General features: G+C 40.8%; 1 protein-coding gene across 1 annotated transcript; it reads right to left on the bottom strand.

The window, feature by feature from the left end:
* On the bottom strand, window positions 1–27337 carry SMIM31 (small integral membrane protein 31; the record flags this gene model as incomplete). Its single annotated transcript, XM_082653292.1, has 2 exons — window positions 1–98; window positions 27226–27337. The coding sequence occupies 2 exons, from the start codon at window positions 27335–27337 to the stop codon at window positions 1–3; spliced, it is 210 nt and encodes a 69-aa protein (XP_082509418.1).

Raw genomic sequence — 27337 nt, 5'->3', positions numbered from 1 at the left:
CTAAATAGCTTCAATTTGGTGCTCTTCCTCCGAGCAATTTTTCTTCTTTCCAGACTTTTTTCTTTTCTTTTTCTTTTCCTTCATTTGGTGTTCTTCCTCTATAATAAAAAAGAATTTAGAAAAAAGGATTGGGAATTAACAATTTAGAAGAGCAGAAATTAACTTTGGTCATGAAAGGACTTGGATACTCACTAACACGGCTTTTCCTGTTGGCTAAGGAAAAGAATGGCACCTAGGGAAAGAGGACAAGGCAAAGAGAAAGCAGAAATCTGCCCGCTGAGAACTTCCTGAGCACTCGTTTCTTCCCAGGCGATGTTTCCGTTCAACACCACAAAGGCTCATAATGTCCTTTGTAAGATGTGAATTGCCTCTCAGCTATAGGAGCATTTAGATTGATGTGAAAATTAACTGCATGTATGTGCGCTGCCATGCGTAACACAGATAGCTAGTGGGAACCTGCTGTATAGCACAGGGAGCTCAGCTCGGTGCTCTGGGGTGACATAGATGGGTGGGATGGGGGGTAGTGGGTGGGAGGGAGGTCCAAGAGGGAGGGGATACATGTATACATATAGCTGATTCACTTCATTGTACAGCAGAAACTAACACAACATTGTAAAGCAACTATACCCCAATAAAAAAATAAATAAAATTTTTAAAAATTAAATTAAATTAACTGCATGTGAGAAACACATCATCTATGGGACAGAGGAGGCTGTAGCGGGCTGGGGGCTTAAGACAATTGGTAATAGATCCTGGGAGCCCACTGTGCTCTGACCCATGAGTCTGGGGGTCATTGTCATTTGGTCTGGTGGCCAGTCTCAGATTATTGGGGGGGTCCTTGGAGCTAGTGTATGAACTATCAAGACACCATTTCTGGGCTTCCCCGGTGGCGCAGTGGTTGAGAGTCCGCCTGCCGATGCAGGGGACATGGGTTCATGCCCCGGTCCGGGAAGATCCCACATGCCGTGGAGCGGCTGGGCCCGTGAGCCATGGCCGCTGAGCCTGTGCTCCACAACGGGAGAGGCCCATGTACGCAAATAAAAAAAAAAAAAAAAAAAGGACACCATTTCTTTAGACATTAGTTAACATTTCTTGGGAGAAATAAGTTAGATACAATTTAGATATAATTATGACTGTCCTGCAGAGACTCAAGAAGCCTAGGCTATACTTAGGGAATAGCTAAGAGAAGCAGTGAAGAATTGGAGAAGACCACTAAACCAAAAGAGCTAGATTTTCTTTATTCTTTGCCATGAACTAGTAGTATGATCTCTGATAAATCGTTTTATTTCTCTGGTGCTGTTTTCTAAATTTTTAAATGAGTTGTATTGGGAAAGCTTTAAAGTACCTTATGGCTTTGAAATTCTACTTCTGTCAAACTTGATCACTCGTACTGTCCATGTTTATTATTTAAGGCAGATGGGAATTAGCATCATTAATCACTCATTCCTTCCTTCCTTCCTTCCTTCTTTCCTTCCTTCCTTCCTTCAGCAGTTACTGAGTGCCCCACCACCCCATGCCTCAGGCTCTGTTCTAGATACCTCGGATACATCAATAAATAAAACTGACAAGGATCCCTGCCTCCTTCTCCCCATATCCCCTCTACGATCACATTCTTGCAGACAGAGAGAGACAAAATAACAATAAAAAATAATAAGAAAATGTATGCTATATTGGTAAGCGCTACATAAAAAAATAATAGAACTCGGCCAAAAGGATCTGTAGTAGTGAAGTGAGAAGACTGAAAATAAATGTGGTAGTGAGGGTAAACCTTACTGAGAAGGTGACATTGAGAAAAGACTTGAGGAAGCTGAAGGATGGGGCCTTGTGGACATTAGCTGTCAGAGTGATCCAGGCAGAGAGAATGGTCAGTGGAAGAGCCCTGAGGCAGGAACAAGCCTGTGTGTTATGGAAACAGCCAGGATGGCAGTGTAGTCCGAGGGCTCTGGGGGAGAGAGATAGGACTGGAGGTCAAAGGCTGGTGGGTGGGGGACACTTTCGGCTCTGTGGTCCATCGTAGGGATGTGGGCTTTTACTCTGAATGACCTAGGAATCCATGATGAGGTTTTGAGCCGAGGAAGGACGTGATCAATTACTGCTGAACTCTCAGTGAGAGATGATGGTGGCTTGGACCCAGGTGATGGCAGTGGGAGCTTCATAAGATGGGACCAAATTTGGGCTATATTTTATTTTAAAGCTAGCGCCAACAGGCTTTACTGACCACGTGGATATGGAGGAAAGAGAGACGTGCCTTGAGCCCCTGGAAAGGTGGAGTTGCCAACAACCTGGAAGGGAAGGTGACCCGTAGAAGAGGGTTTGAAATCAATAACAAGTGTCAGGCTTTGAAGTAGAGACGCTGAGCATGAAAGAGGCCAGTAAATATAAGTAGAATAGTTAAATAAACAATAGTATAACTATACGATATAATGCCATGCAGTCACCAAAAGAGATAAAGTAGAAGCCTAGGCAGGAAATATTTCCACAGTCTTCAGTGTAAAAAAGCAAGGTGTAGGGCTTCCCTGGTGGCACAGTGGTTGGGAGTCCGCCTGCCGATGCAGGGGACATGGGTTCGTGCCCCGGTCTGGGAAGATCCCACATGCCGTGGAGTGGCTGGGCCCGTGAGCCATGGCCGCTGAGCCTGCGTGTCTGGAGCCTGTGCTCCACAACGGGAGAGGCCACAACAGTGAGAGGCCCGCGTACCGCCCAAAAAAAAAAAAAAAAAAAAATATATATATATATATATATATATATATATATATATATATATATACTTATGTGTCCTTTTCAACATGGAATGTAGAGGTGAAAATAGACTTTTTCTAAAAGTGTTTTGAGTGAAACATATTAACTGTAAATATTCTAAAGGTTGAGTAAGATCTACTCCTGTATATTCCATAAAGTAAAACTTTGTTTTAGTTTTTACATAAAATAGATTTTAGTTACTTTGAGGTTTTCTGTTTTTCATTTGTCAAAAACTATGGTTAGTGAATAATGAGTAAAACCTGATTCTTATTTACTTCATTTATAACAATAAGACTTCATGAATATTGAGTGAAGTCACTTAAAGTGACTCATATGTTGAAATTTATTGAATTACTTTAATAGGAATTTCAAAATCTGTAACATAGGGAAATAACTCAATTTTCAGAATTGTTTTAATACTTGAGTGGAAATCCAGTTAAAAAGATTTTTCAAATACAGTGTCATTCAAGTGAGTGATACCAGTTAAAGAAACTGCTTAGCTTGTAAGTTTCTCAAATTTCCTGTTTAGGTGTTTTAGTCATCATAGCGTTTCATGTACATTTTTAAAAGCAAGGGTTTTGCTTAGCAAAAGGGCCTGCAAGAATCCTGATGCTGTATGTAGCCTACCAAGGACTATGTTTCATGCTTACCTGATTGCCTTTTATTTATTGTGAGAGAGAAGTGGGCATGCCCTAAAGAAAGGAAAGCTGACGTGGTCTCCAAATGAATGCATGAGTGTCTCAATGTTTTGAGTCCCCTTCTCAGCAGACCTGGATTCCTAGCCCTTTGCAACATCCGAAGGAACATTCTGCATAAAAGGGTTAGACTGATCTGACATATCACGGAAATACTGAAGTGGGCACAGAGAATAAGGAACCTGGGAAAGAAACACTAACTTCAGTTTTTGTCAGAGAAGAATAAAAGATGAAAAAACAACTTATTCTCAAGAATAAGAACCATCTTCACACGTTGCTTGTCTCTGAGTTGCAGAAATGCTCTGTGGTGATGCAAACACAGTGGTGAAAAAGCATCAGATTAATAAAGATTTAATTAAACTCTTACATATCTGGTAATGGCTATGAGGAAAAACTGATTTGCATTTCACTCTCTTTTAGTTATAAATCCTAAATTTATAGGTAGGAGCGAGACTCCAGAAGTCAACTTACCAACAATTATACACTGAGACTATCATGCCTCTACCCAATGGAGTTTCTTTTAGAGTTGGTGGATATGAATGAAAGTGCAATTATATAAAAAGTTCATGTTAAATGGCAACATGACTTTTATGTAAGTTTCAGATCATTAAGTTACTCCTTAATCTAATCCATATAGGTTTTTTTTTTTTTTTTGCGGTACGCGGGCCTCTCACTGTTGTGGCCTCTCCTGTTGCGGAGCACAGGCTCCGGACGCGCAGGCTCAGCGGCCATGGCTCACGGGCCCAGCCGCTCCGCGGCATGTGGGATCTTCCCGGACCGGGGTGCGAACCCGCGTCCCCTGCATCGGCAGGCGGACTCTCAACCACTGCGCCTCCAGGGAAGCCCCCATATAGGTATTTGACCAAATTTTTAATACTACCTATGGAATGCCAGTATATATAAAGGAGAGACTCCAGGTCTCTGCTTAAGTGGATTCATCAGACTCGTTCTGCCTTTGGTTCTCCGTCAACACGCTTAGCACCAGTGCTCTGACAGATCTGGTTCTGCATTCCAGAACCGTCCACTTAACTCTCTGCAGATCCTGGGAATGCACAGACTTTTGGAGGCTGGAACTGAAGCTGACTGAGGAACTCTTTATGATAATTAAATTACTTTCCAATTCTTATTGTGTGTTTCAGGAAAAAGATTCCAGGAATGGTTTCTTTTGATATGTTTTATTTCCCCAGGTCAATAGAATTTTCCACACAAGAACATCGGCGTTGCACACAAATCAGTTTTTTTGTTTTGGTGGCTTCTTAATTCTCAAGTTTCATGCATGCCTCAGAACTCTCCAAATTTTCTGTTAAGGCATAAAATCAAACAATTTTACCTTCTAAAATGGTAAATTTTGTACTGAAATATAAGAATGCCACAGAATACTATTTGAAAGTGATTTCAAATTTCTGTTAAAAAAAGGGATGTAATATATTGTATGTGTTTCCTTAACTTAGCTCAAGAAATGGACTTAATATTTGAAAGAAAAAGAATTTTATGGATTAAGACTAGACACTGGAAGTTAGTTGATCTGAAATATTTTTCCTTCAGTATTATTGCTAAGGCACTAATTTCTGTGACTGTTTCTCTTTTTACACAGTGGAAATCCTAATATCTGCCACAGATTTGCCACATAGGCAAACAAAGAGTATATATAAGATATTTGGGGAGAGGCAACGTTTATCTTCGTAAACAGTGTTACTTATCAGAAGAATCAGCTCTAGTGAACCTAAACAGGTAGACAGAGCAATCATATTCAGTTCTCAATGACTTTTCTGTAAGATACGTATACACAGTATTAAAAAATTGTCCCAGATCAGGACCAGTGGGTTCAATGACCACTGGTGATATTTGTATTACTGCCTAAGAAAAGCAAGGAGTTGAAAAGACACCTGAACAATATTTATACAATCCCAAGTCTTCGTAACAGTACAAGACTGAGGAGGGGGGGGGGGGGGAGAGTCTTTAAAAGGTATTGAACAGGAGCTGAGCATGGCGCCTAGACTGGAGATGGTATTATAGGCCTGAAAAACTGCCCGTGACACGTGCCCCAAGCTCATACATATCACATAAATAACTCTGCCAAGGATGCTAAAGCACAAGGATGTGTCTAAACCAGAGCCTGATGCTATGTTCAAAGGCCTTCTCTTAAATGGTTGACTTAAGTCATAAAGAGACTAGAGAGCAGGATGAAAAACAGACCTATAGGGATTCCCTGGTGGCGCAGTGGTTGAGAGTCCGCCTGCCGATGCAGGGGACATGGGTTCGTGCCCCGGTCCGGGAAGATCCCACATGCCGCGGAAGGGCTGGGTCCGTGAGCCATGGCCGCTGAGCTTGCGCGTCCAGAGCCTGTGCTCTGCAACGGGAGAGGCCAGAACAGTGAGAGACCCACGTACCGGAAAAAAATAAATAAATAAAATAAAAAACAGACCTATATTCTTGGGCAGCTGAGAATGTGCATGTTTATGTAAAACGTACTTTTTAAAGAGGTATGAATTTGGAGGTCAGGATTAAGAGATCTAGTGTTTCCATTATCCAAGTAAAGCGAGTCTAGTTCATGACGTTTGAGAATCAATGTCAAGGAAGAAAGAGCACAGAGAACACTGGTCAGCTGTGACTTTATCCACTAGTTTTGGCTTTAAAAAAAGGCCCAAATGCTTATTTTTAACTTGGAATCAAAAGAAAAATGTAGAGAAAGAAAGGAAAACAAGAGAGAAAGGAAGAAAAAAAAGGAATAAAGGAAGGAAAGAAGGAAGGGAGAAAGAAAGGAAAGTTAAAATACCAGATGAATACTGTTTATCCTCAGGAAAATATGCATTTCTTTCTCTCAACCCCTTATAATAGTTATAAAAGTCTTGACACACCATTTAGTATGTCCCCTAATGTTGTCCAGGGAATAATAACATTCATTCCAATCAATATCTTATTTGTTAAAAGTAGTTTTAAGAAATATTTAATTAAAAAGCTGAGATGTAAACAAAGAAAACTGAACATTATTAATATATAACCACCTATCCCAGAGGGTAGGACTTACTCTCATTTCTCTTCCCTTCATTTTCAGTCCTCAAAATTTTCTGGAAAATGTTCTTTAGTTCATGCAAAGAATTTTGTATCAACTGTAACCTCATGGTTTCACTAGGGATTCCAAGAACAAAGTTTGAGGTATGATTCCTATTGGTTTGTGTGTGCTAATCTAAGATCCAACAACTTTTTTCTTGTATATTTTTGCATCCTATACATACACATTTATATTTTAAAAGGCACATCTGGGTGAAGCCAAGTGGGCTCCACGCCTCTTAACCCAACCTAGTGGGTCAGAGTGTTCAAACAAGGCAGTTGGGCAGTGACTTTTGCCCAACTGACATTGGGCAAAAGTCAATTCAGCTGTTGACTTGGGTTGGGTTGGATTCTTGACCTAGAAAAACTTGTCTCTATCATTTAGACACAAAAGAAAAACTTCAGTAACTGAAATGTTTTCTAAATAACCAGTTTTTGACTCAAGAATACTGGAAGAAAGCCCTAGAATTCTAGCAGAAAATATACTTATAAACTAAAATATATTTTCAAAAATGAACAATTATGAATCTTTCTCTCTCTCTTTTTTTTTTTTTTTTTTTTGTATTTCTAAATCCTCCGGTCTCTGGCAATAATTCTGACTACCGAGTGACAGAATTTTAACTACCCATAAGGAAGTGTAGTTATCAAGACTTCCAGGAAGGTGTCACTGATGTAGGGTCTCACCTGTAACATAGGCTGGGCCCTGGGAGTAGCTTCCAGGCAGCTCCTGAATGGGATTTTTCAGTATCTCCAGGGATATATAATTTCAAGTAATATAATTATTACTTGAAACTGGAGCCACAAAGGCTGTAACTGCTGGTGGTTAGAGCTGGTTTACTGAGCAAAAGTCCTTCAACTAGGATTCAATTCCTGGGAAATTGGGTCATACAAATAAATTCTGTTACTTTTCCCAAATCCATAAAGTTGACTTTTTCCTTAGAGTTATAATTTTATATGTAAATTTGATATTGATTTATTGTACACACATACTTTTTAAAAAATGCTTGTCTCTTGACCATCTCAGATGGGAAACCATAGTTTATGTGGTCTTTAGGGACAACCAGTATTCCTCACACTACATCATTTTTACTATCTACAAATTGTAGTTTGGATAGAGCTTATGGAGCTGAGAGGATCTATCTGTAGCCATGACTTTTAATTATCTATTCCAAATGAAATTCTGCTTCTACTGTGAGAAAGTATCTGATTTTTATAATTCTTGAAACGAAAGTTTCCATATGTTAAAGAAACATATATAACAAGCTTATGTCAAATATGCAGATCTGTAGCTAAAGAATTTATCTCATTCATGAACTAAATATTACTTAGCGCCTAGATAAATGATTCTTTGAATATGATTTGTATTTGACAGTTTCCAGGGTTCACTTGAATGCATCATCTCACTGTACCCTCACTGTATCACTTCTCTTGTTGCGGCGCACGGGCTCTAGGTGAGCGGGCTTCAGTAGTTGTGGCTCGCGGGCTCAGTAGTTGTGGCGCACAGGCTTAGTTGCTCCGTGGCATGTGGGATCTTCCTACACCAGGGCTCGAACCTGTGTCCCCTGCATTGGCAGGCGGATTCTTAACCACTGCGCCACCAGGGAAGCGAAGTGGTTAAGTGGTGTTACCTCCATTTTACAGAGTTGGAGACTGAGGCCTACAGATGTTTGATTATGGACCCTAACTCTCAGTTAATGCAGTTTTTGAGAAGTAAAGCAGTGTAAAACAGCCAAGACAGCTAACGAAACCCATTTTGGAGTGATTTTTCAATGCTTCTGTCCTGAAAAAAGTCTTTTCTTCTTTTACTAAATGTTATAAGACTATTAGTACAATTCAGGGAATTAAAAAAAAAAAAAAAAAAGAAGAGCTCCCCCCAAAACAAACAAACAAGCAAACAAACCCTGAGGAGCAGCTGATAATAGCAAAGACCTCTTTGTCCAGAGGTGCCCACCGTACTCTATAAAATCAGCTGAATGAGCCCAGCTGTGTGGCGCATCCCTTTGATGAAATGGCCCCATGCTGTTTCTTGTTTTAATTCCCAGGTGTGTACATAAGATGCAAGATGTCCAAACTAGGCTATTCTTATTTGCATCTCAACCCCTGAGAAAGTAAACTGTTTGTGGATCTTATTTCTCCTAAAATCTTTTGTCCTCTCTTAAACAGGAGTCAACAAACCGTATCCTTCAATTTATTGGTTTAGTGCTGGATTTTCATTCTTATGAAATTTATTATGGTATAGCTAATCCCACCTGTTTGGTTATTTTGCCATCTTTTGAAAGTTTTCTCATACCCACCAAACATCCTTTTCTGCATTAGAAAGCTATCTGTATTTGTGGCATTTTCGAATATCGGGAACCAATGGCATCTAATAGATTTACCAACCGCAAATTCAATGGTTGTTTATTTCAGAGTTCAAGCAGAGTGGCAGCCAGGCTGCCGTCGTTAGTCTATAACTCAAAGGCAGTACTGGGAGTCAAGCCTGGAATGTCTTTGTCCTCTAATCATGTATTTTACATCTCTCCAGGGAGTGGTGAGGAAGAATTGATGTGCCCTTTCAGCTCCCACACTATGTGTCTCATCTCCCAACTGGGCCTCTGTCCCCAACTTTCTTCTTACTTAGCTCTACTTCTCATTTTTATTTTTGGGGCCACCATTCTTGGTTTGATTTTCAGCAAGCGATGTGTGAGCAGTAGAATTTTTTTTACTCTGGTCAGGGGAAATCGTGTCTGGAATCCTTGTCATTTCTAAGTTCCTAAAGCAATATCTCGCTAGTTAATTCAACAAATGTTAAGTTGCTAAGAGAGTAGATCTTAAAAGTCCTCACCACAACAAAAAATTTTTTTTCTAACTATGACTGGTGACAGATATTATTAAACTTTTCATGGTGATCATTTCGCAATGTGTACAAATAGTGAATCATTATGTTGTATACTTGAAACTAATATAACGTTATATGTCAATTATACCTCAATAAAAACTGTATGTCATTCAAAAAGACAGTCTCAGAATGGAAGAAAAATATTTGCAAATGAAGCAACTGACAAAGGATTAATCTCCAAAATTTACAAGCAGCTCATGCAGCTCAATATCAAAAATCAAACAACCCAATCCAAAAATGGGCAGAAGACCTAAACAGGCATTTCTCCAAAGAAGATATACAGATTGCCAACAAACACATGAAAGAATGCTCAACATCATTAATCATTAGAGAAATGCAAATCAAAAACTACAATGTGATATCATCTCACACCAGTCAGAATGGCCATCATCAAAAAATCTACAAACAATAAATGCTGGAGAGGGTGTGGAGAAAAGGGAACCCTCATACACTGTTGGTAGGAATGTAAATTGATACAGCCACTATGGAGAACAGTACGGAAGTTCTTTAAAAAACTAAAAATAGAACTACCATATGACCCAGTAATCCCACTACTTGACATATACCCTGAGAAAACCATAATTCAAAAAGAGTCATGTACCACAATGTTCACTGCAGCTCTATTTACAATAGCCAGGACATCAAAGCAACCTAAGTGTCCATCAACAGATGAATGGATAAAGACGATGTGGCACATATATACAATAGAATATTACTCAACCATAAAAAGAAACGAAATTGAGTTATTTGTAGTGAGGTGGATGGATGTAGAGTCTGTCATACAGAGTGAAGTAAGTCAGAAAGAGAAAAACAAATACCGTATGCTAACACATATATATGGAATCTAAAAAAAAAAAAAAAAATGGTCATGAAGAACCTAGGGGCAAGACGGGAATAAAGAGGCAGACCTACTAGAGAATGGACTTGGGGATATGGGGAGTGGGAATGGTAAGCTGGGACAAAGTGAGAGAGTGGCATGGACATATATACACTACCAAATGTAAAATAGATAGCTAGTGGGAAGCAGCTGCACAGCACAGGGAGATAAGCTCAGTGCTTTGTGACCACCTAGAGGGGTGGGATAGGGAGGGTGGGAGGGAGGGAGATGCAGGAAGGAAGAGATATGGGAACATATGTATATGTATAACTGATTCACTTTGTTATAAAGCAGAAACTAACACACCATTGTAAAGCAATTATACTCCAATAAAAATGTTATAAAAATGTACATCATAAAGAAAACTGCTTCTCTAGTTAACATTTTCTAAGGTTTTTCTGTATAAGTAGCTATACAGAAATGCATTCAAGTGAAGTGAAAACATTTGCCTGTACAGATGAAAAATTAATTACTTTCAACCTTTTTCTATAAAAATCTGAAGAATACACTTTTCTATATTGGTAGTTTTCATTCAGAAATTAATTCAAAATAGACAATAAATTCATTTTATTTAAATGATTACTATAAGCAAATGATTATAACATTTTTTAGAATTATCCTGTATGTACAGATAGACACACTTATTTATAGATAAAGAACTTTAGTTAAACTTTGCAGTACTGTTTATATGCTATATTGGCATTTGTGTATTAAGTTTTTTGATATTTGACATGAAAATTCCAAACTCTGGCATTCAATGCTAAGTTAAACATTATTCTTTTAAAGTTTACATATCTCAACTATGGTATTTATTTTATATGCTTTAGAGATAAGGTGATGTTTTGTATGCTTTTTAAAATTTATTTTTTAATTTACACAGAGTACAATTCACTTTTTTTGCTAGGTGGTTCCAAGAGTTTTGACAAATGAAAAGGCAAAATCATCACCACAATCAGGATACAGAACAAGACCCTCACTCCAAAATTTCCCTGTGCTGTTCCGTGCAGGCAAAACTTCCTCCCACCATTCATGTTGACAACCACTGTTCTACAGTTTTCTGTCCCTATAGTTTTCTTTCCGAAATGTCATGTAAATGGAATCATACAGTGTGCAACATTTTAAATGCAGTTTTTTTCACTTTAGCACAGTAGTTCTCAACTGAGAACAATTTTGCCTCCCACAGATGATATTTGGCATATTTGAAGACATATTTGGTAGTAAAACCTGGGAGGAGTTGGGGGGGGGAGGGCTACACGCTCTAGCGGGTAGAGGCCAGGGATGTTGTGAAACGTCCTAGAACACAGGGTCCGCACCCAGTACAAAGAAGTCTCTGGTCCAAAACGTCAGTGGTGCCAAGGCTGGGCAACGCTAACTTAGCGTAACGCATTTAAGATTCGTTCATATTGTTGCGTATATCAATATAGTCCCTTGTTTTTTATTGCTGAGCAATATTCCACTGTGTGAATGTGTTATAGTCTTTATCTATTTACCTGTTAAAGGACAGTTTGGTTGCTCCCAGTTATGCAGTTACGGAAGTTTTTGAGTGAACAAAACTACTAGGGGTAGGATTGCTTGGTCGTATGTAAGTGTATGTTTAACTTTATAAGAAATCCCACACGGTCTTCCAGAGTGTCTACACCAGTTTAGTTTGCATTCCCCCCAGCAACATGCGAACGTCCAGGTGTTCTGCATCTTTGACACTGTTTGGTATTTTTCTTGTTTGTTTGAATTTAGTCATTTTACTAGGTGTTTAATGGTATCTCACTGTGGCTTTTGGTTTGCTGTTTTGGTTAATTTTTCGAATTTTATAATCTAATGCACATATTCTGAGATTACAAAAGTAGTATTATGTAAATGAGGTGTTGAATAATTAGCACAAGGTTATTAATGCCTGTGGACCTTCACTCACTGTAGAGCTGCTGGTCCTTGTACAGCCTCTGTTGTAAGAGAGACCAGTTTTGCAACATTAGGATGTGCTGATCAACCAGGTCTTCGCAGGACATGCCTGGCCCAGGAGAAGGCAGAAGCCATCCCCTTTTTACGTATAACTAAGGGATTATCTATCTGCGTGGACACCTTCCTCAGAGTTCACTGGGAAGGGACAAAGTGAATTCCACAGAAGCAGCACCTGAGTGCAACACAGCAAGACTGCTTTCTTGGATACAAGTGTTTGTAAAACATTTCCCTCTACTGGCTGGCTGCTGAAAGTACTCCTAAGAAATCAGAGGAAACAACTCGCTACCTGCTCTCAAAATCTGCTCTTATTCTCACCCCTAACAACTGATTATTAAATGCTTTCTTACATGTTTTCCTTCTTTTAAAATATCCCTTTGATCAAATACTAAATTGATCCCCCTATTTCCCTCAATTAGTTGTGACAGGAGTATCGATGCAAAGAGGATGCTGTGATTTCATTTACAACGAACTTGAAATTTGCCCTCAGCAATAAGCAGCTGTAGCCCTGAATCATCCCATCAGGCTCCTGGCTTCCAGGTGGAAGGAACAAAGAAGGTGACCCCAGTCCCGCAGTGGCCATGCATTCTTAACCTGGGATATAAATCATAAAAGCGCAAGGCTCATGGTGTCCAATGGGAACATAAAAATTGCAGGAAATACCACTATGTGTAAAAACAGTGACTCTACAGACTGGCCAGCAATCTCCAGTGGTCTCTTGCTAATAGGGGCTTTCCTCACTTTTATGAAGTGAACGTAGAGGAGTCCAGTTCGGGATCCACACATTCTGGCATTTTACTCCCAACAATTTAACTGGAAACCTAGGTGCCTGTGGCCTTCGGCACCCGCAGTATCACGATGTGATATTAGTTCAGCACAGCCAGTAGTTCAGCCACACAGCACGAGTGAACCTGGGGTGACCAAAACACCAACCCAACTCGAATTCCTAGAGAATCGGAAATGAGCCCACACTGTCCTCACTGACATTCTTTAAGAGCCCACTGTTATCCTAATGCTCAACTTCCCTGGGACCAGAAGACATTTAATCTACATTCCAATTTCGGTAACTTATTTTCAAACTTAGGTCATTGCGAACAAGGCTTTAAGGGAGTCAGGAAGCCCTCAGTTGAAAATGATATAGTTGGTACTCTGGTTTCCCATTGGTACCATCCATTCTCAATACTATTGATATTTTTACATTTTCTCAGGGTGGGAGGCTACTTTTTATTCACAGAAAGCTCAGAGTAAACAGTGGCGGATGGCCTTTCTCATGGAATTGAGGTGTAAGGGTTAATTTGGCAACTCGCCTTCACAGAGCTAGCTGTGCTGCCCTCAACCCTACAGCTGGTTCTGAATGAATCCTACTTTCCACACGCATGTCTGCATGCCCCGTGCTGATTAACAACGCGAACTGCGGTCATGCACCAGACCAAGACCCTGCCTCCTCCCAGCTGGGGCCCTGGGCACGTTGCTCCTGGGAGTTTCCTGTCCTCGTCTCTCAAGCAGAGATGATGGTCCATTTTTACAACGTGGTCATGAGTCTCGAACAAGGACTAAACACGTCAAGGGCTTGGCATGAAGTAAGCACTCAAAATCATGTTATTTGCTCTATAGCTATCATCAATGCTTGCAAAGGCGTTATTTTACAGACAACTCAAATTGTGTACAAAGGGGAATAACCTTGTATCAAGTCAAAGTACATGGGTAAACTCTGCACGCTCCATACTCTGTTGTTGCCTCACTGCTTCCGATGCTGTAAGGATCATATCTTTTGGCTACTTGTTGACTCTCATTTGTGAGCCAGGTCTAGAAAAAAATGTAGGAATTTTCTTAAATGATAAATGTATTGTACTCGGTGCTGTTTCTTCAGCTAGCATGGAATAATTGTGGGGTGATTTTCCTTTACAAACAGATATCTTCAAATCAACCCTTCTTGATTGGCAGATCCATGAAACCGGCAGAGCAATTTGTTCTAAGATGAGAAATCTATTCACTTTATGCTCATCGGATCTCATGGTTTTTGAAATTATTCTTTTTCATTTCTATTTTTCAACGACATTTCCTTCAAAGTCCCAGTGGTGCTGAGCGGAAACGCTTCCAGTGACCCTTCCTTGCCCAGGCTACTTCTTGCCAGGCTACCTCTTAAAAATGCATACCTAATCACGTCCCCCCACCCCTACCCGCCCAGTTTAAAATCATTAACTGCCGTCCCTTTGCTCCTGGGGTAAAATCAGAGATCCTGAACTTGGCCTCCAGTGCCCTGACCTCCTTTGTCCCAGCCACCCTGCCTGACCCTCTGTCATCAAACCACACTAGACGTCCGGGTAGTTCTTTGTGTCCCTTTCCATTGAAACGCCTGCCCATTCAGTGACCCCAGAGACAGAATGTGGCTCTCTTTCCTCCTCCCCCCTTGCCTTACGCTAAACTCCGTCAACCTTCAGCTTATATGTCATTTGTCCAGAGATGTTTTTCTGGCTCTCCTCTGTGTAGTCAAATTTCCGTATTATATACACACTTCGCCGCTTTGTATTTCTCCCTAGCATTTATCATAGCTGTAACAAAATAGGTAGTGTTTAGATATTCACCCAACACTGTGTACGTAAGCTTTATGACGGCAATTTCATTGATTGAAAGAGTCAACATCCGCCCAAACCAAACATTAGTTTAGTGAACGCAGACTAAACTTTCAATGAATATTTGTCAAATGCACGATTGAATGGCATATTCAGTACCACACCGTCAATGTCTAGTATATAGCAGATGCTCAGCAAACATTTGTTCAATGAATAAATGAAAATTTTGTCTGTTCAGAAGGAAAAGGGGAGCTACCACAGTGTGGAGAGAGTTACAGGGGATTACAGTGAAAGGATCTTCTGCCTGAGAGCCAGAGATCCTATCTGCGTGACCATCAGTTCACAGGGCTTTCTGGGTGGAGACTTCTGCTTACCTGGGAGTGTACAGGTCACTGCACTTGTGTCAGGGCATACGGTCTGCCGCCATATGGCTGGCTGTGTAACTTCAGGAAGTCACGTGTCTCCATTTCCTAAATAAGGAAGGACACAGGGCTCTTCCTGCCTCCCTACCCAATGTGACAGGTTTATGCGAGTCCGGTGAAAAATGTGAGAGTACTTTGTAAACTCCAAACAGCTCTAGATGTTTGCGTACTGAACTGTGAAAGCATTTAGAACATGCTAGGAGGAAAATCGTTAACAGTCAATCAGTTCAGAAGGGTGTAAAGCCCCTCCTCCCAATTCCTCCATCCAGAGTTACCCACTCTTGCCAGTTTCTGTGTGTTCCTGTCCTTGTCAATACGGTCAATAGACTGATTTATCTGTATATACATACAGATAAACATATATATATATATATATACTTATAAACACACACACAAATACCTATGTAAACCTAAAAGTACGAACCAGATCTCATCCCGTTCAGCAGTGTTCTGCTCCACTTACTGCATTGTGGGCTTTTCAGCGACAGTGCACGTGGAGGTTTCCCAGCCACTGCATAGTAATCCCCCTGTGTGCCCCTGCTATGACTTGTCACTTCCATATTGGTGGATGTCTGGCTTGTTTCCATTTTCACCACTGTAAACAGGGCTTCAACAAACATCCTTGTCCAATTTGATTTCTTACCTTCTCTGCTTAAAATGACTGAATAGTTTCCTCTCTTTACACTCTGCACTTATATCTCATGCCACGTGACAGAAGCCTGGTGCTCATTTATGGTATAGCTGTAGAACCAAAGTTGTCTTTGTCATGTTACCTCTAGCTTTGGGGCAGCTTCAGAGCTACCTCTGGTGTAGCCTACCTGCTCAGGCAAAGTCAGGCTGTTTACTGCTTGTGAATTTCCACATCTATCTTTTTGCCTCTACCGCTTAAATGGTGCTGCCTTTACCACCCTGCTTAAACACGTTTCCTGAATTCTCTCTTTATGATTTTCCGTATGTTTTTTCTTCCCCCAAGAAACAGCCCCAAATCCACCTCCTCTCAAAAGTCTGTGTAGGCTAATTCCATGACAGTTTTCCGATGCCTTAAATGTTCTTGTTATTTTTTAAAACAAGCATTTATTGAGTGTCCATCTCACTGCACTGGAAAGGCATGTGGACATGAGTACCTTGTAAGATTTCTTCAGCTATTCCTTGTCTATAAACTGCCACATCGAAGTTAACGACGGATAACAAGGGTGCCGGAGTCTGCCCTTCAGAGCTCTACTGGCAAATTCTATCAACATCTAAAATTTTGCCTTTGCTACATCTAGGTGCATGGGGCTCTCTGTGAGACGGCATGCTATGGCCAAAGTGGGATGAAGTGAAAAAGAAAGAGGAGTTTCTTAGCATCAGATCAGTACGAAAAGATTATGTGTTCACTGCAATGTGCAGGAATTTTGCCTCGTGAGTATCTGAAAAGCTTGTGGTCAGGGCAGTGAGGTGTCTGATCAACAGTGACGTACGCGGGTCCAGCTGTCCAGGGGAGTAACTATGGAGGCCTTTATAGGCTGGGTAAGAGTTGACTGGGCTGGAGCCGTGACTGGGCTGTAACCACTGCTCTTTGTGAACGCTGTTCTGATCTATTCAATGTTCCTCTACAGACGCAGCCACCTAAATTCTAGAATTCAAAAATGTACTGGGGGGCTTCCCTGGTGGCGCAGTGGTTGATGAGTCCGCCTGCCAATGCAGGGGACGCGGGTTCGTGCCCCGGTCCGGGAAGATCCCACATGCCGCGGAGCGGCTGGGCCCATGAGCCATGGCCGCTGAGCCTGCACGTCCGGAGCCTGTGCTCTGCAGCGGGAGAGGCCACAAAAGTGAGAGGCCCGCGTACCGCAAAAAAAAAAAAAAAGAAAGAAAGGTCATGTCTGCTACAGATCTCCAAAACAAAAAACCACAATACAAAATCAGAATAGCTTATAAGTCACTATAGAAAAGTGCCTTACTTCAACATAATTCTGCTTCTGTGGAGCAAATAGACAGCATGTATAGGAGAAATGCCAAAAGAGTATTCTATTAACAACAGCAAAGCATCAACCTAGCAGACAGCGGTCTCCCTAACTGCAGCAGGTTGGTAGTTACAGAGTCACGAACAGGTTCACCCTACAGACAGCAGATTACAGACACAAACCAAACAACAGTCAGGACAACAGCATAATAATAAAATAATGGAAGCAGCAGCTACGATTTCATTCTTAAAATAAGGAGGTAGTGCTTGTTTGAAATGTTTCATCATATTTTAATTTTCACAGCAGCCTTGTGTGGGCAATTACTATTATATAGATGAAGTGAGCCTTGGAGCACTTATGCAGTTTGCTCAAGTCACACTGTGAGCGAGCAGCAGGGACAGGAGTCCATCCATCCCTCTCTAACACGTAGATTCTAACCATTGTTTTCTACTGACCCTCCATCCAGTCTCTTTGGATGTAAGGGTGGGAAGGATCCATCATAGGGCTTTTAGCTCACGTTGACACAGCTGGATAACAGCACCTGAAACAGCTGAAGGAATTCTTAACAAAGTTTTTGAATCTTACTAAAGGGTTTCAACATAATTTAAAATTTTTCTTAATGAGGAGTGTGGCTCACCAGCCTTGGGCTTAATTTCTCTCTCTCAAGCTCCCTGTATCACGGGTGGAGTCACCAAGGCTCTCACCTGGCAGCTCCCACAGGGTCTGGCACGGGGAGGGAGTAGTGGGGGGGGGTTGGAAGCCCCTGTTTGTCAGGAGGCTGGACACACCTTTGATGAAGGATCATTACCTACCCAGGATATCCTTAACATTCCCTGATGGGTCACTTACATTTTATCACTTCCTATTGGTCATTAGAGCAGACAGCTTTCAAAGACAGGGCCTGGCGCAGGTGGACAATATAATCCGGGCAGGAAATAGCTGCATCACACCGTGCTCTTCTCTAAAGGTATAAGGAGGTTGTCACACTTAGCTCTTCTAAACTTATGCCCCAACTTCACAGTGTTCAATTTGAAAACTAAGGGGTGATAAAATGGGTGGAAAATGATGCTTCATAGTTCAAGGAGATAAAAGGAAGCCGTTGTCCGGGTGATACAAAACGTGGAAATCCACAAACGCTTCATACCTGACTTTGGCGTGCATTAATAATTTCTTCTGTCCAGCAGACATACCCCTCCTAGTTATGTTTTATTTGACTGAGGTTAAAATGTATTTTCCATTCGTGGATATATCAAACCTGAACATTATAGAAGGGTGATCCAACGTACATCAAGCGCTCGGAGAGCCTCTCTCTGTTGAGTTGTGTTTTCTGAGGTCATCTGTGCTGCGTTATCACTGAGTTCTCAAGAAGGAGGTTTATAAATATTTCAGAGGCTGTCTCTGTACACAGACCAGCTTCATCATGGCAGCTCTGTGGATTCACCAGTTCATGGGACAGGACCCTGCTTACAAACAACATTCCAAGGGGTATTCTGTGGGGATTTTAGATAGAGTACCATAGAAATATCTACTTCATAAGTTTAATATGAGGATTAAATGATGATTAGACATAAAATAATATGAGCTATCAGTAGTAGCAGTAGGAAAAGCTAGAGAATGAGTCAGAAAGATGATGTATTATGCTTATAATATTTGGTACTCAAGTTGAGCCCGTCTAAAGAAATCAGCTGTAGGTATTTATTAATTCATTCAGTCATGAATTATGGAGAACCACCTATGTCCCAGGCAGTGTTGTAACTGCTGGAATGAAGCAGTGACTAAGACAGACCCAATCTCTGCCTTATGGAGCCGATATTCCAAGGGACACAAAAAGTGGCTTTTCTTACTCTCTTTAAAACATACTTTTGGTGGTTTACTATCTTATTTTTTTTCTATGAAAAATCCATATAGAAATAAAGAATTTTATTTTGATGTGAACAAGAATTACTATTTTTTAGTTTTCTCTACCTATTTCATCTCTCCTGGAAGTCTCTAAAGTTTAAGGGCAAGACTGGAGATTGGTTGATTTTTTATTCTCATTCCATGCCTAGTAGTGTCTTTTTGTAAATAACATGAAATAAAAATACTTTTTCTGAATAGCCAACCAATTTCAGAAACAAATTACGGAAATCTCTCTCATTATTTTGTACTTGCGTTTCCTATACACGCAAACATAATGAATTTGTCCAGGCACCACAGGCTTGGTTTAATGGTTTTCACCTTTTAGACACTGAAATCTCTCCACAGAGAATCAGAACTAGCTCTGAGTTTTAATCTACTTATGCTGGGTGTCACAGAAGGGGAAAGGATGGGCATGTGGCATTACTCCCTGCAGGGCAAAGCCTGCCTCACATATACACGAGAGCAGATTCATCTTGCTTGGCCACGTGATCCAGGGACTGGGGAACAGTTCTCAGGGCCAGGCTAGGGAGATACAAGGTGATAAAGATAAGCGCTATATTAATGATACATAAACGATGTGCTATGAAATTCCCCAGGAAGAGAGCTCATTTGGGGTTACAGTGAAAACAGAAGAAAGGAAATGTATTTAGGCTTGAAGCATAAGATTCCGGTAGAAGAGAAGGAGGAGGACATTATTAGTAGGTAAGTGGAAACCTCCCACTTGGAAGAATACGAAGAGCCTTGGGAATTTTTACTGTATGCTCTAGGCAATGGTAAGTGAGCAAAGGTTTCTGCCTGGGAGATTGACATGTAGCTAGTGAAAATGGTCTTCCCTGCTAAACTTGATGCTATTGCCTGAATTTAGAATTGAGAAATGATTAGAATTTAATGGAATATGATAGAACTTAATTGGAATTTAATAGGTCATATAGTCTATTAGGTGGATTGCCATCAGCATTAAAAAAAAAGAAAAATAGAATAGAATACAAAGTATTAAAATATATTGCCTGTAGTGAGGCTAAGTATATTTTTATGAAACTTTCACTTTTGCACATGTGGGTAAGTGGGTGGGTAGGGAATCTGGAAGTGGATTTCAGCCAAAAAAGCTCAAAACCGGGCTTCCCTGGTGGCGCAGTGGTTGAGAGTCCGCCTGCCGATGCAGGGGACACGGGTTTGCGCCCCGGTCCGGGAAGATCCCACATGCCGCGGAGTGGCTGGGCCCGTGAGCCATGGCCGCTGAGCCTGCGCCTCCGGAGCCTGTGCTCCACAACGGGAGAGGCCACAACAGTGAGAGGTCCGCGTACCGCAAAAAAAAAAAAAAAAAAAAAAGTTCAAAATCACCGAGGTAGAGTCGCTCATGAGATTCTTTACTAGAGAGCTCTTGTTTCTTTCTTCCATACCAGAAATAGTTGTATTCCAACTAGCAACTATAGTATTCTATTTTTATCATATACATATCAGATTATCCTACAAGGAAGAAGATTGTGCGTTGACACAGACAATAACGGAGAAAGCAATGATACTGATTTTATTCAGTCTATTGCGATAGGGAGAGCGCCCCAGATCTGAGATCATGGAGCCTCAGCAGCTGGTTTCTCCTTAGCTTCACAGGGAGGAGTGGAGACGCCCCAGGTGGGATGCTTTACCTTATGCATTGTTCTCTCATCAAGGGACGTCTCCATCAGTTAGCTGTGCAGGAAAAGTTTATCTCTGTGTCTAGTTAATTTCAGGGGGGACAAACAGTTCTAATCTCAGCTAAGCCATCCGTGAGACAAAGAACAAGGAGCTGTCTGTCTTTGCCAGCATGTGCAGGTAAAAGGGGAAAGGTCTGTGTTTGTCCCTGCCATAGGTAAACAACGGGGTCCTCAAGAGTCTCTGGGGGTCACGAGAAAGAATGGCCAGTGAGTCTTTCTGACATAGTATGGGAAAGGTTGGTCTTTGCGGTCAGCCATTTCCTGGAACACAAGAGTGAGGATTTTGGAAAACAAAAGCTTGGGGAATTTCCTACCTAAGAGCTCAGGTAAACTTCAACATTGTCAGTTTTCTCCTCTGGATTGGCTTTAAAGAAAGCACAGGACCAAATTCCCACCCACTTCCTACAAATGGGTAGAGCGTGAATCCAGCTAATTTCTTGGATGATAATTGATGGTGGTTAACGCTGCTGAGTGCATAATGCTGTAACAGGAAACTTCTTTTTAATCTGAGAGTAATTAATACTGAAAGTGATCATTTAAAGTGGATCTCCTTTCAGGGCAAAATTTAATAGAAGACAGAAAAAGTAATTTGAATGGACATTTACCTTGAAAATCACATTTAAAATAATAAAAATAAATTTGCTGAATCACTTATTTAATAAAAGGCAATTTATAATTGCAGCTATAAGCTAATTTTAGCACAAAGAATGGATGAGGCATTGATTTGAAGCCATAGCTTCATACAACACACTTTACTTGTGATTTTCATAGCACAATTTTATGGAAGATACCATCTGCAAAAAATATTCAAGACTTCTTCAATTTTCTGAGATGTCTCAGTCTTTTAATGTTCACTTTATTCCTTTTTGAAGTTTCTGTATATCCTCTTCTACATTTGGTAGGCAGTCTAACTCTATTAAATGTTCATTTGTTAATGGAGTCCTTACCGTTCCCTGACATCAGGTTTTTATCTTTTCCATGTGATGTCATCTTGTAGTTGATTGGTATTGAATATGTTGTATTGCTGGATATTTAAAAGAAATATGTTGACTCAGTGTGTGGACTGACTGAGTAAACATTTTCTGGGTTCTGCAGTCAATATTTTCCTTTAGTTTAGGATGAACCTCGTTGTTCTATTAAATTCCTAGTGTTGAAGACTTCACAACAAATCTCCAACAGCAGCCACCCCTCTGCATTTTCGTGCTTTAGTTCGTGTAATTCTCACTTCAACTCTGTGAGGCAGGTGTCATTATTATACCTAGTCCATGAAAAATGAAGGCTTTGAGAATTTGTGTAATTTTCCCTAAATCCCACAGTCACCAATGGCAGAGTCAGGACATGAACGCAGGAATCTTAATAACACAGTTTGTACTCTTTGCTGAAACAAGATGTTAGCCTCCTCCTCACCAAGACTACCCACTTTCCATTTTTCCTACTTTTATTTTTCCCTTTGCCTGGATTTCTTTATCTACTTATTGGAAATTTAGTTTTATCTTGTTATATATTTTTAGCCAATTTAAATTCTTTGTAGGAAAAAGGAGAGGTGTATGCATTTTTAAAAGAGCAAATAACTTTTTCAAGGGAATCTGGAGACAAAGTGCACAAGTTTCTGGATTCTGTGAACTAGAGCCTCACTTGGGATCTTCACTCGCTAGCTGAGTGGCCTGAGGTCAAGGTTAGAGCTCCAATGTCCTCACTTGTAAACAGTGAAGTTATTATTACCTCTCTCATAAGGTTATTTTAAGATTAAACACAATAATACATCTAAAGTGCTTGACATCTTGTCTTTTACATGGGAGACACCTAATAAACATTTCTATCATCATTGTTTTTATGCTGACAGGGAGACAGGTCTTCCAGGAAACAGTGTCCTGGGCTGGGAAAAAGCAGCCCTACTTCATTATGTAACATTTATTTTTCTCAATTTTGAAGTCACGAAGATGAGACAACCATTATTTTTTTCAGGTTGAGTGGATTCTTAAAACTTCTTTGGAGAGGCACCATCTAAGTTAATTCTGTAATGATCAAGTTACAAATATTTTATTAATTTGAAGATAGACAAGACGGCACTGATGTAAGCACCTATGACTCTCAAAGGAGAGAAAGACGATCCTGGGATCACTAATTCTGGGTGCTCATGTAATTCTAGAACCTGTTGGTGTGATTAGAAAGTCCACAGGGGGGCTTCCCTGGTGGCGCAGTGGTTAAGAATCCACCTGCCAATGCAGGGGACATGGGTTTGAGCCCTCGTTTGGGAAGATCCCACATGCCATGGAGCAACTAAGTCCATGTGCCACAACTACTGAAGCCTATACGCCTAGAGCCTGTGCTCTGCAACAAGAGAAGCCACCGCAATGAGAAGCCCGCGCACTGCAATGAAGAGCAGCCCCTGCTCGCTGCAACTAGAGAAAGCCCGCGTGCAGCAACAAAGACCCAACACAGCCACATAAATAAATACATAAAAGAAAGTCCACATGGGATCATGCTTTTGGTCACGGTGGTGGTAGGTGAAGCTTCCTTGCCGTCAAGATTTCTGTTGGGCTACATGTTTTACTACAGTGACTGATTTCTGTTCTAATCTGGACTCATATTTGCAAACAAGCACTATATGCTATGTTTCAACTTTAAATTTGAAAATAGATCATATGGTCCAGAACAAAAGCAATGTTCTTAAGTACCTCTGAAAGGTCAAAGGCAGATGATCTATGTAAATTCAGTTAGGGATCAAAATGGCCGGACTTCTTCCAGTGAGAAGAACTGAACTGACAGTCTTTGAAAATCTTTCTCTGGAGACTTCTTACAGTAACAGGGGAAAATGTGGGTTCTTGGTCAGTTTCTCAATAAATACAATTTTCTGAAATATCTCAGGGCTTTGTCATACCTTGTACCCTCTTTTAACAAAGAAAGTTGTCTTAACTGTTCCCTTATAAAAAGGCACAGAGTAAGAGAATTGAGAATGTTAATTACAAATGAGATAGTGGATTTACAAACTATTAAGAGCTGCAGAAATCTTGCAATACTAAAATATTCTGATTTTTCAAGAGTGACTCTCATAACCAATAAGGACCTACTGTGCAGCACGGGGAACTGTACTCAATATTTTGTAATAACCTATAATGGAAGGGAATCTGAAGAAGAATATATATATATGAATCACTGTGCTGTACACCTGAAACTAACACAACATTGTAAATCTATACTTCAGTTTAAAATGATTAATTAATTAATTAATCTAATTAAATACCATTTTTTTCCTAAAAAACTAAGAATAACTCTCAATGACTTTCAACTCTTCTAAACATATAAAACATTTTCTTAAACCTTAATCCACCCACTCCTGACACGTTAGGACCTGAGGCAAGACTGCGCTGGAGGCTGAGGCCCTGCCCTCCAGCTCTGGGTCTGCCCTGTGCCCTGTAGGGCCTTGCTTACGGGACGGAACATGGACGCCCAACCATGTAGCCAAGCTCCCGCCTCCCCTGCTGCACACAGATGAGCTTGGCCCCCTGGGGCCTGCAACTGTCACATCTGTGGCTGGGCTAGTCTTCTAGACCATGGTCGTCACCTGGAAGCTTGTTAGAAATGCAGAATCTCAGGTCCCACCCAGACGTACTGAACAGTAGTCTACTTTTTCATAAAATCTCTAGGTGTCTTATGTGCAAGTTAGAGCTCGAGAGCCTTGGCTCTCACGTGGAAGGCTGAGGTCAGAGGCACCCATCTCTTAAGTTTAAGAGCCTCCCTGTTAAAATGCTTTGTTCATCTTTTGACCTCTGAAGGACTTGAGAAGATTCTCGCCAATGATAAGTTCTGTTCAATTCCTTGTTGGACTTAAGGTACATTCCAAACTATAGTTGATTTTTCATCTTATACATTTAATTTTTTTCGGTCAGGTAATTTTCCTTAAGCTGTTTTCTTAGTTGGAATACACTCCACCCACCCTACTCTGTCAATATCACCTGCATCAGGGTGGCCACCACTTCCGTGAAGCCCACCGCAATACCCCTGAGGAAGAGCTTCCATTCTGACCCCATCCTCCTTAGTTAAAAACTCTGGTAGCCCATTCACTTGGTCTGCTCTGGTTATACAACTGAATCCTCCACGAGACTATCAGCTAGCTCCCTGACATAGGAGCTGAGTCCCATTCAGATTTAGATTCTCCATTACCCATAGCTGAGTCTATTAGATTTTAAATAAACACGTGAAATTAAATCTGCCTCTCTTAAGTTTATTTTTGTGGCTTCTGCAATTCTCTGCTTGTGCCAGAAAGGATATTAAAATAGTCCTGCAATTTTAATGAAGGTAGATTTTACTCCTGGGTCTTATCACATTTAGGAAAGTGTATACATTTTGTACTTTCATGCAAAATTGTGCTTGGCACCGACCTGGTGGTCACGAAGGGAAGCAAGGCTGTTCTTCGATGAGAATTCTTGGGCAGCTGGTTCTAGTTCTGTTAGTTAACAGTATTCAAATGGAGGAATTGCTTTAGCTTGGAAAGTAAACCTCAGATACAGGAGGAGTAGAGCTGAAGAAAAAGGAACTTGTGAAAAACGGAATACAGAAGTGTAAAGGAAACGTAAATTTCTATGACTGGCCCCGTCTTCTGGCTCTCCGTGTCCATGGGTTATAACTGGGGAGTCACGGGGGTGCAGAGAGGGGGCAGGAAATTGGAACTGGGAGTCTGTGCTCTAGTTTTGGCTCTTCTGCTAATTAACTGAGCACCTGAGAAACTCACTAAACATTTGTGGGTCTCTGTTGTCACATCTGAAATATGAATAGTTGGTCAATGCTTCTTAACCAGAGAAGAAAGCTAGAAAAATGGGGAGTAGGGGGTCTTGTTTAAAGACACGTGGCCAGGTGGGACACCCAGAAATGCGTATTTGCTGGGTTTGTGATGGGCCCCAAGCATGAGGTGCCTTTCTGATATTCATTTCTGGTTAAGCATCAGTAAATTAGATGCTCTCTTAACATTCCTTCTAGCTCAAATATTCCCCGATTTAATGACTACCAGCCCCGTAGTGAATGCATGGTTAGGAGTCTACGTGTCTGGCAGACACTGCTGGTTGTACCCCTCTTCCTTTAGGAACAAAACCCCAAGTTTTTGCTCCGCACATGCCTTCCAGAATAGCTATTACATTTCCCAGCTTTCCTTTGGGTATGTCCATGGACTAAGTTCTGGCCAAAGGGAAGTGGTAAGTGCAGATTCTGGGAGCGCTCTTAAAAGACAGAGGTGTGCCTCTTGCTTCTTCTTGCTGACTGGCCTGCATAGATGATAGTGGAAGATGGGCCAGCTGGACATGGGAGCCGCCATAGGAGATGGGAGGGAACCAGGACAGTGTGGCCTGGGTCCAGGACACCAGGGAGTCGTGTCAGGCGGGAACTTACTTCCCCCAGGCTTCCTTTATGTGTGAGAGAAAGACATTATTATCTAGTTAAAGTAACTGCAGTTTTGGTCTTACTCTTTCTTTCAGCCAACCCCATTTTAAACTAAAACAATATGGAGCATGAAAAAGACCTTGTGGACTCCAGTTATGCTTCCCAATCTTCATGTCAGCACGAATTGGAATGTCTATTTACTGTGGCTTCTTGTTTTCTGCTTCTGTAAGTGCAGTATGTTTATAAGACAGAGAATAATATTGTCTTTTACAGAGAGCACTTCTTTCACAGCCAAAAATTGATGGAGAGGTATCACAATTTTAGAAAACACAGTTTTCTTTTTATGATTTTATCTTATTCTCTACAAATATATATTATTTCCTTGGCATATGCCACATATATATATAAAATTTTTGCCCTCAAAAATGGTCAGTCACCATTAATTTTGTGTGAAATTTGGTAGGACCTGAACTACAGTGAAATACCAAGAACTGCCATTTGAATTACATATTATTGCTAATAATTGTCATTATTGGCAATGAGCAAACATTGCCAATTGTGGTGTTGAGTTTTTTAAACGCTTCTACATTTTGTTTGAATGTTTGGGCTTTGTCAAGAGCTCATTAGGAAAAACCCTTTAATTCTTTTCCTTCCCATTTGTAGTTGAACAAAAACGCACACCCACACACACCATATATGTATACGATAATGGAATTTGTTTCTTGAGGACTTGCATTTAGCCTGTGAAAATTACCTTTAACGACTTTGAAAGATATTGTGCTTTTTTGCACATTTTAAGTTTCTGATGGGGGACAGGGATGAGGGGCAGGGATGGGAGGATGGTGTGCAAAATTCTGGGATTAAAAGTCATGTGAATAATCGTTTCCATTTCCAAACCTTTCTTAATAAATAATGGTAAAATGCCACAGTAGATATTTCAGGCTATTTAATAAAACTCTCTTTCTCTCTCTCTCTCTCTCTCTCCTCTCTCATACACACACACATCACACCCCACAACAAACTCATTCTCACATACAGAATAGAAACTAAACCAAACCAAACCATAGAGAAAGATGATTGGGTGGGGAAAGGAAACGGGGACTATTATGAAGAGCTCTCTCTGTTTACCTTCATTCCTCTCATCCGGGTTCGTGTAGATGGAAGCCAGAGTAAAGAAGGAAAAGATAACAAAAGCCAATAAAATGAATGCCATTTCCAGGTTGGTAAACGGAAGCTCCAT

Source organism: Grampus griseus, assembly GCF_964374135.1.
Source record: "Grampus griseus genome assembly, chromosome: 4".
Taxonomy (NCBI): domain Eukaryota; kingdom Metazoa; phylum Chordata; class Mammalia; order Artiodactyla; family Delphinidae; genus Grampus; species Grampus griseus.
Note: the sequence above shows the minus strand (reverse complement) of the source record. Positions and strands in the feature narration are given on the sequence as shown.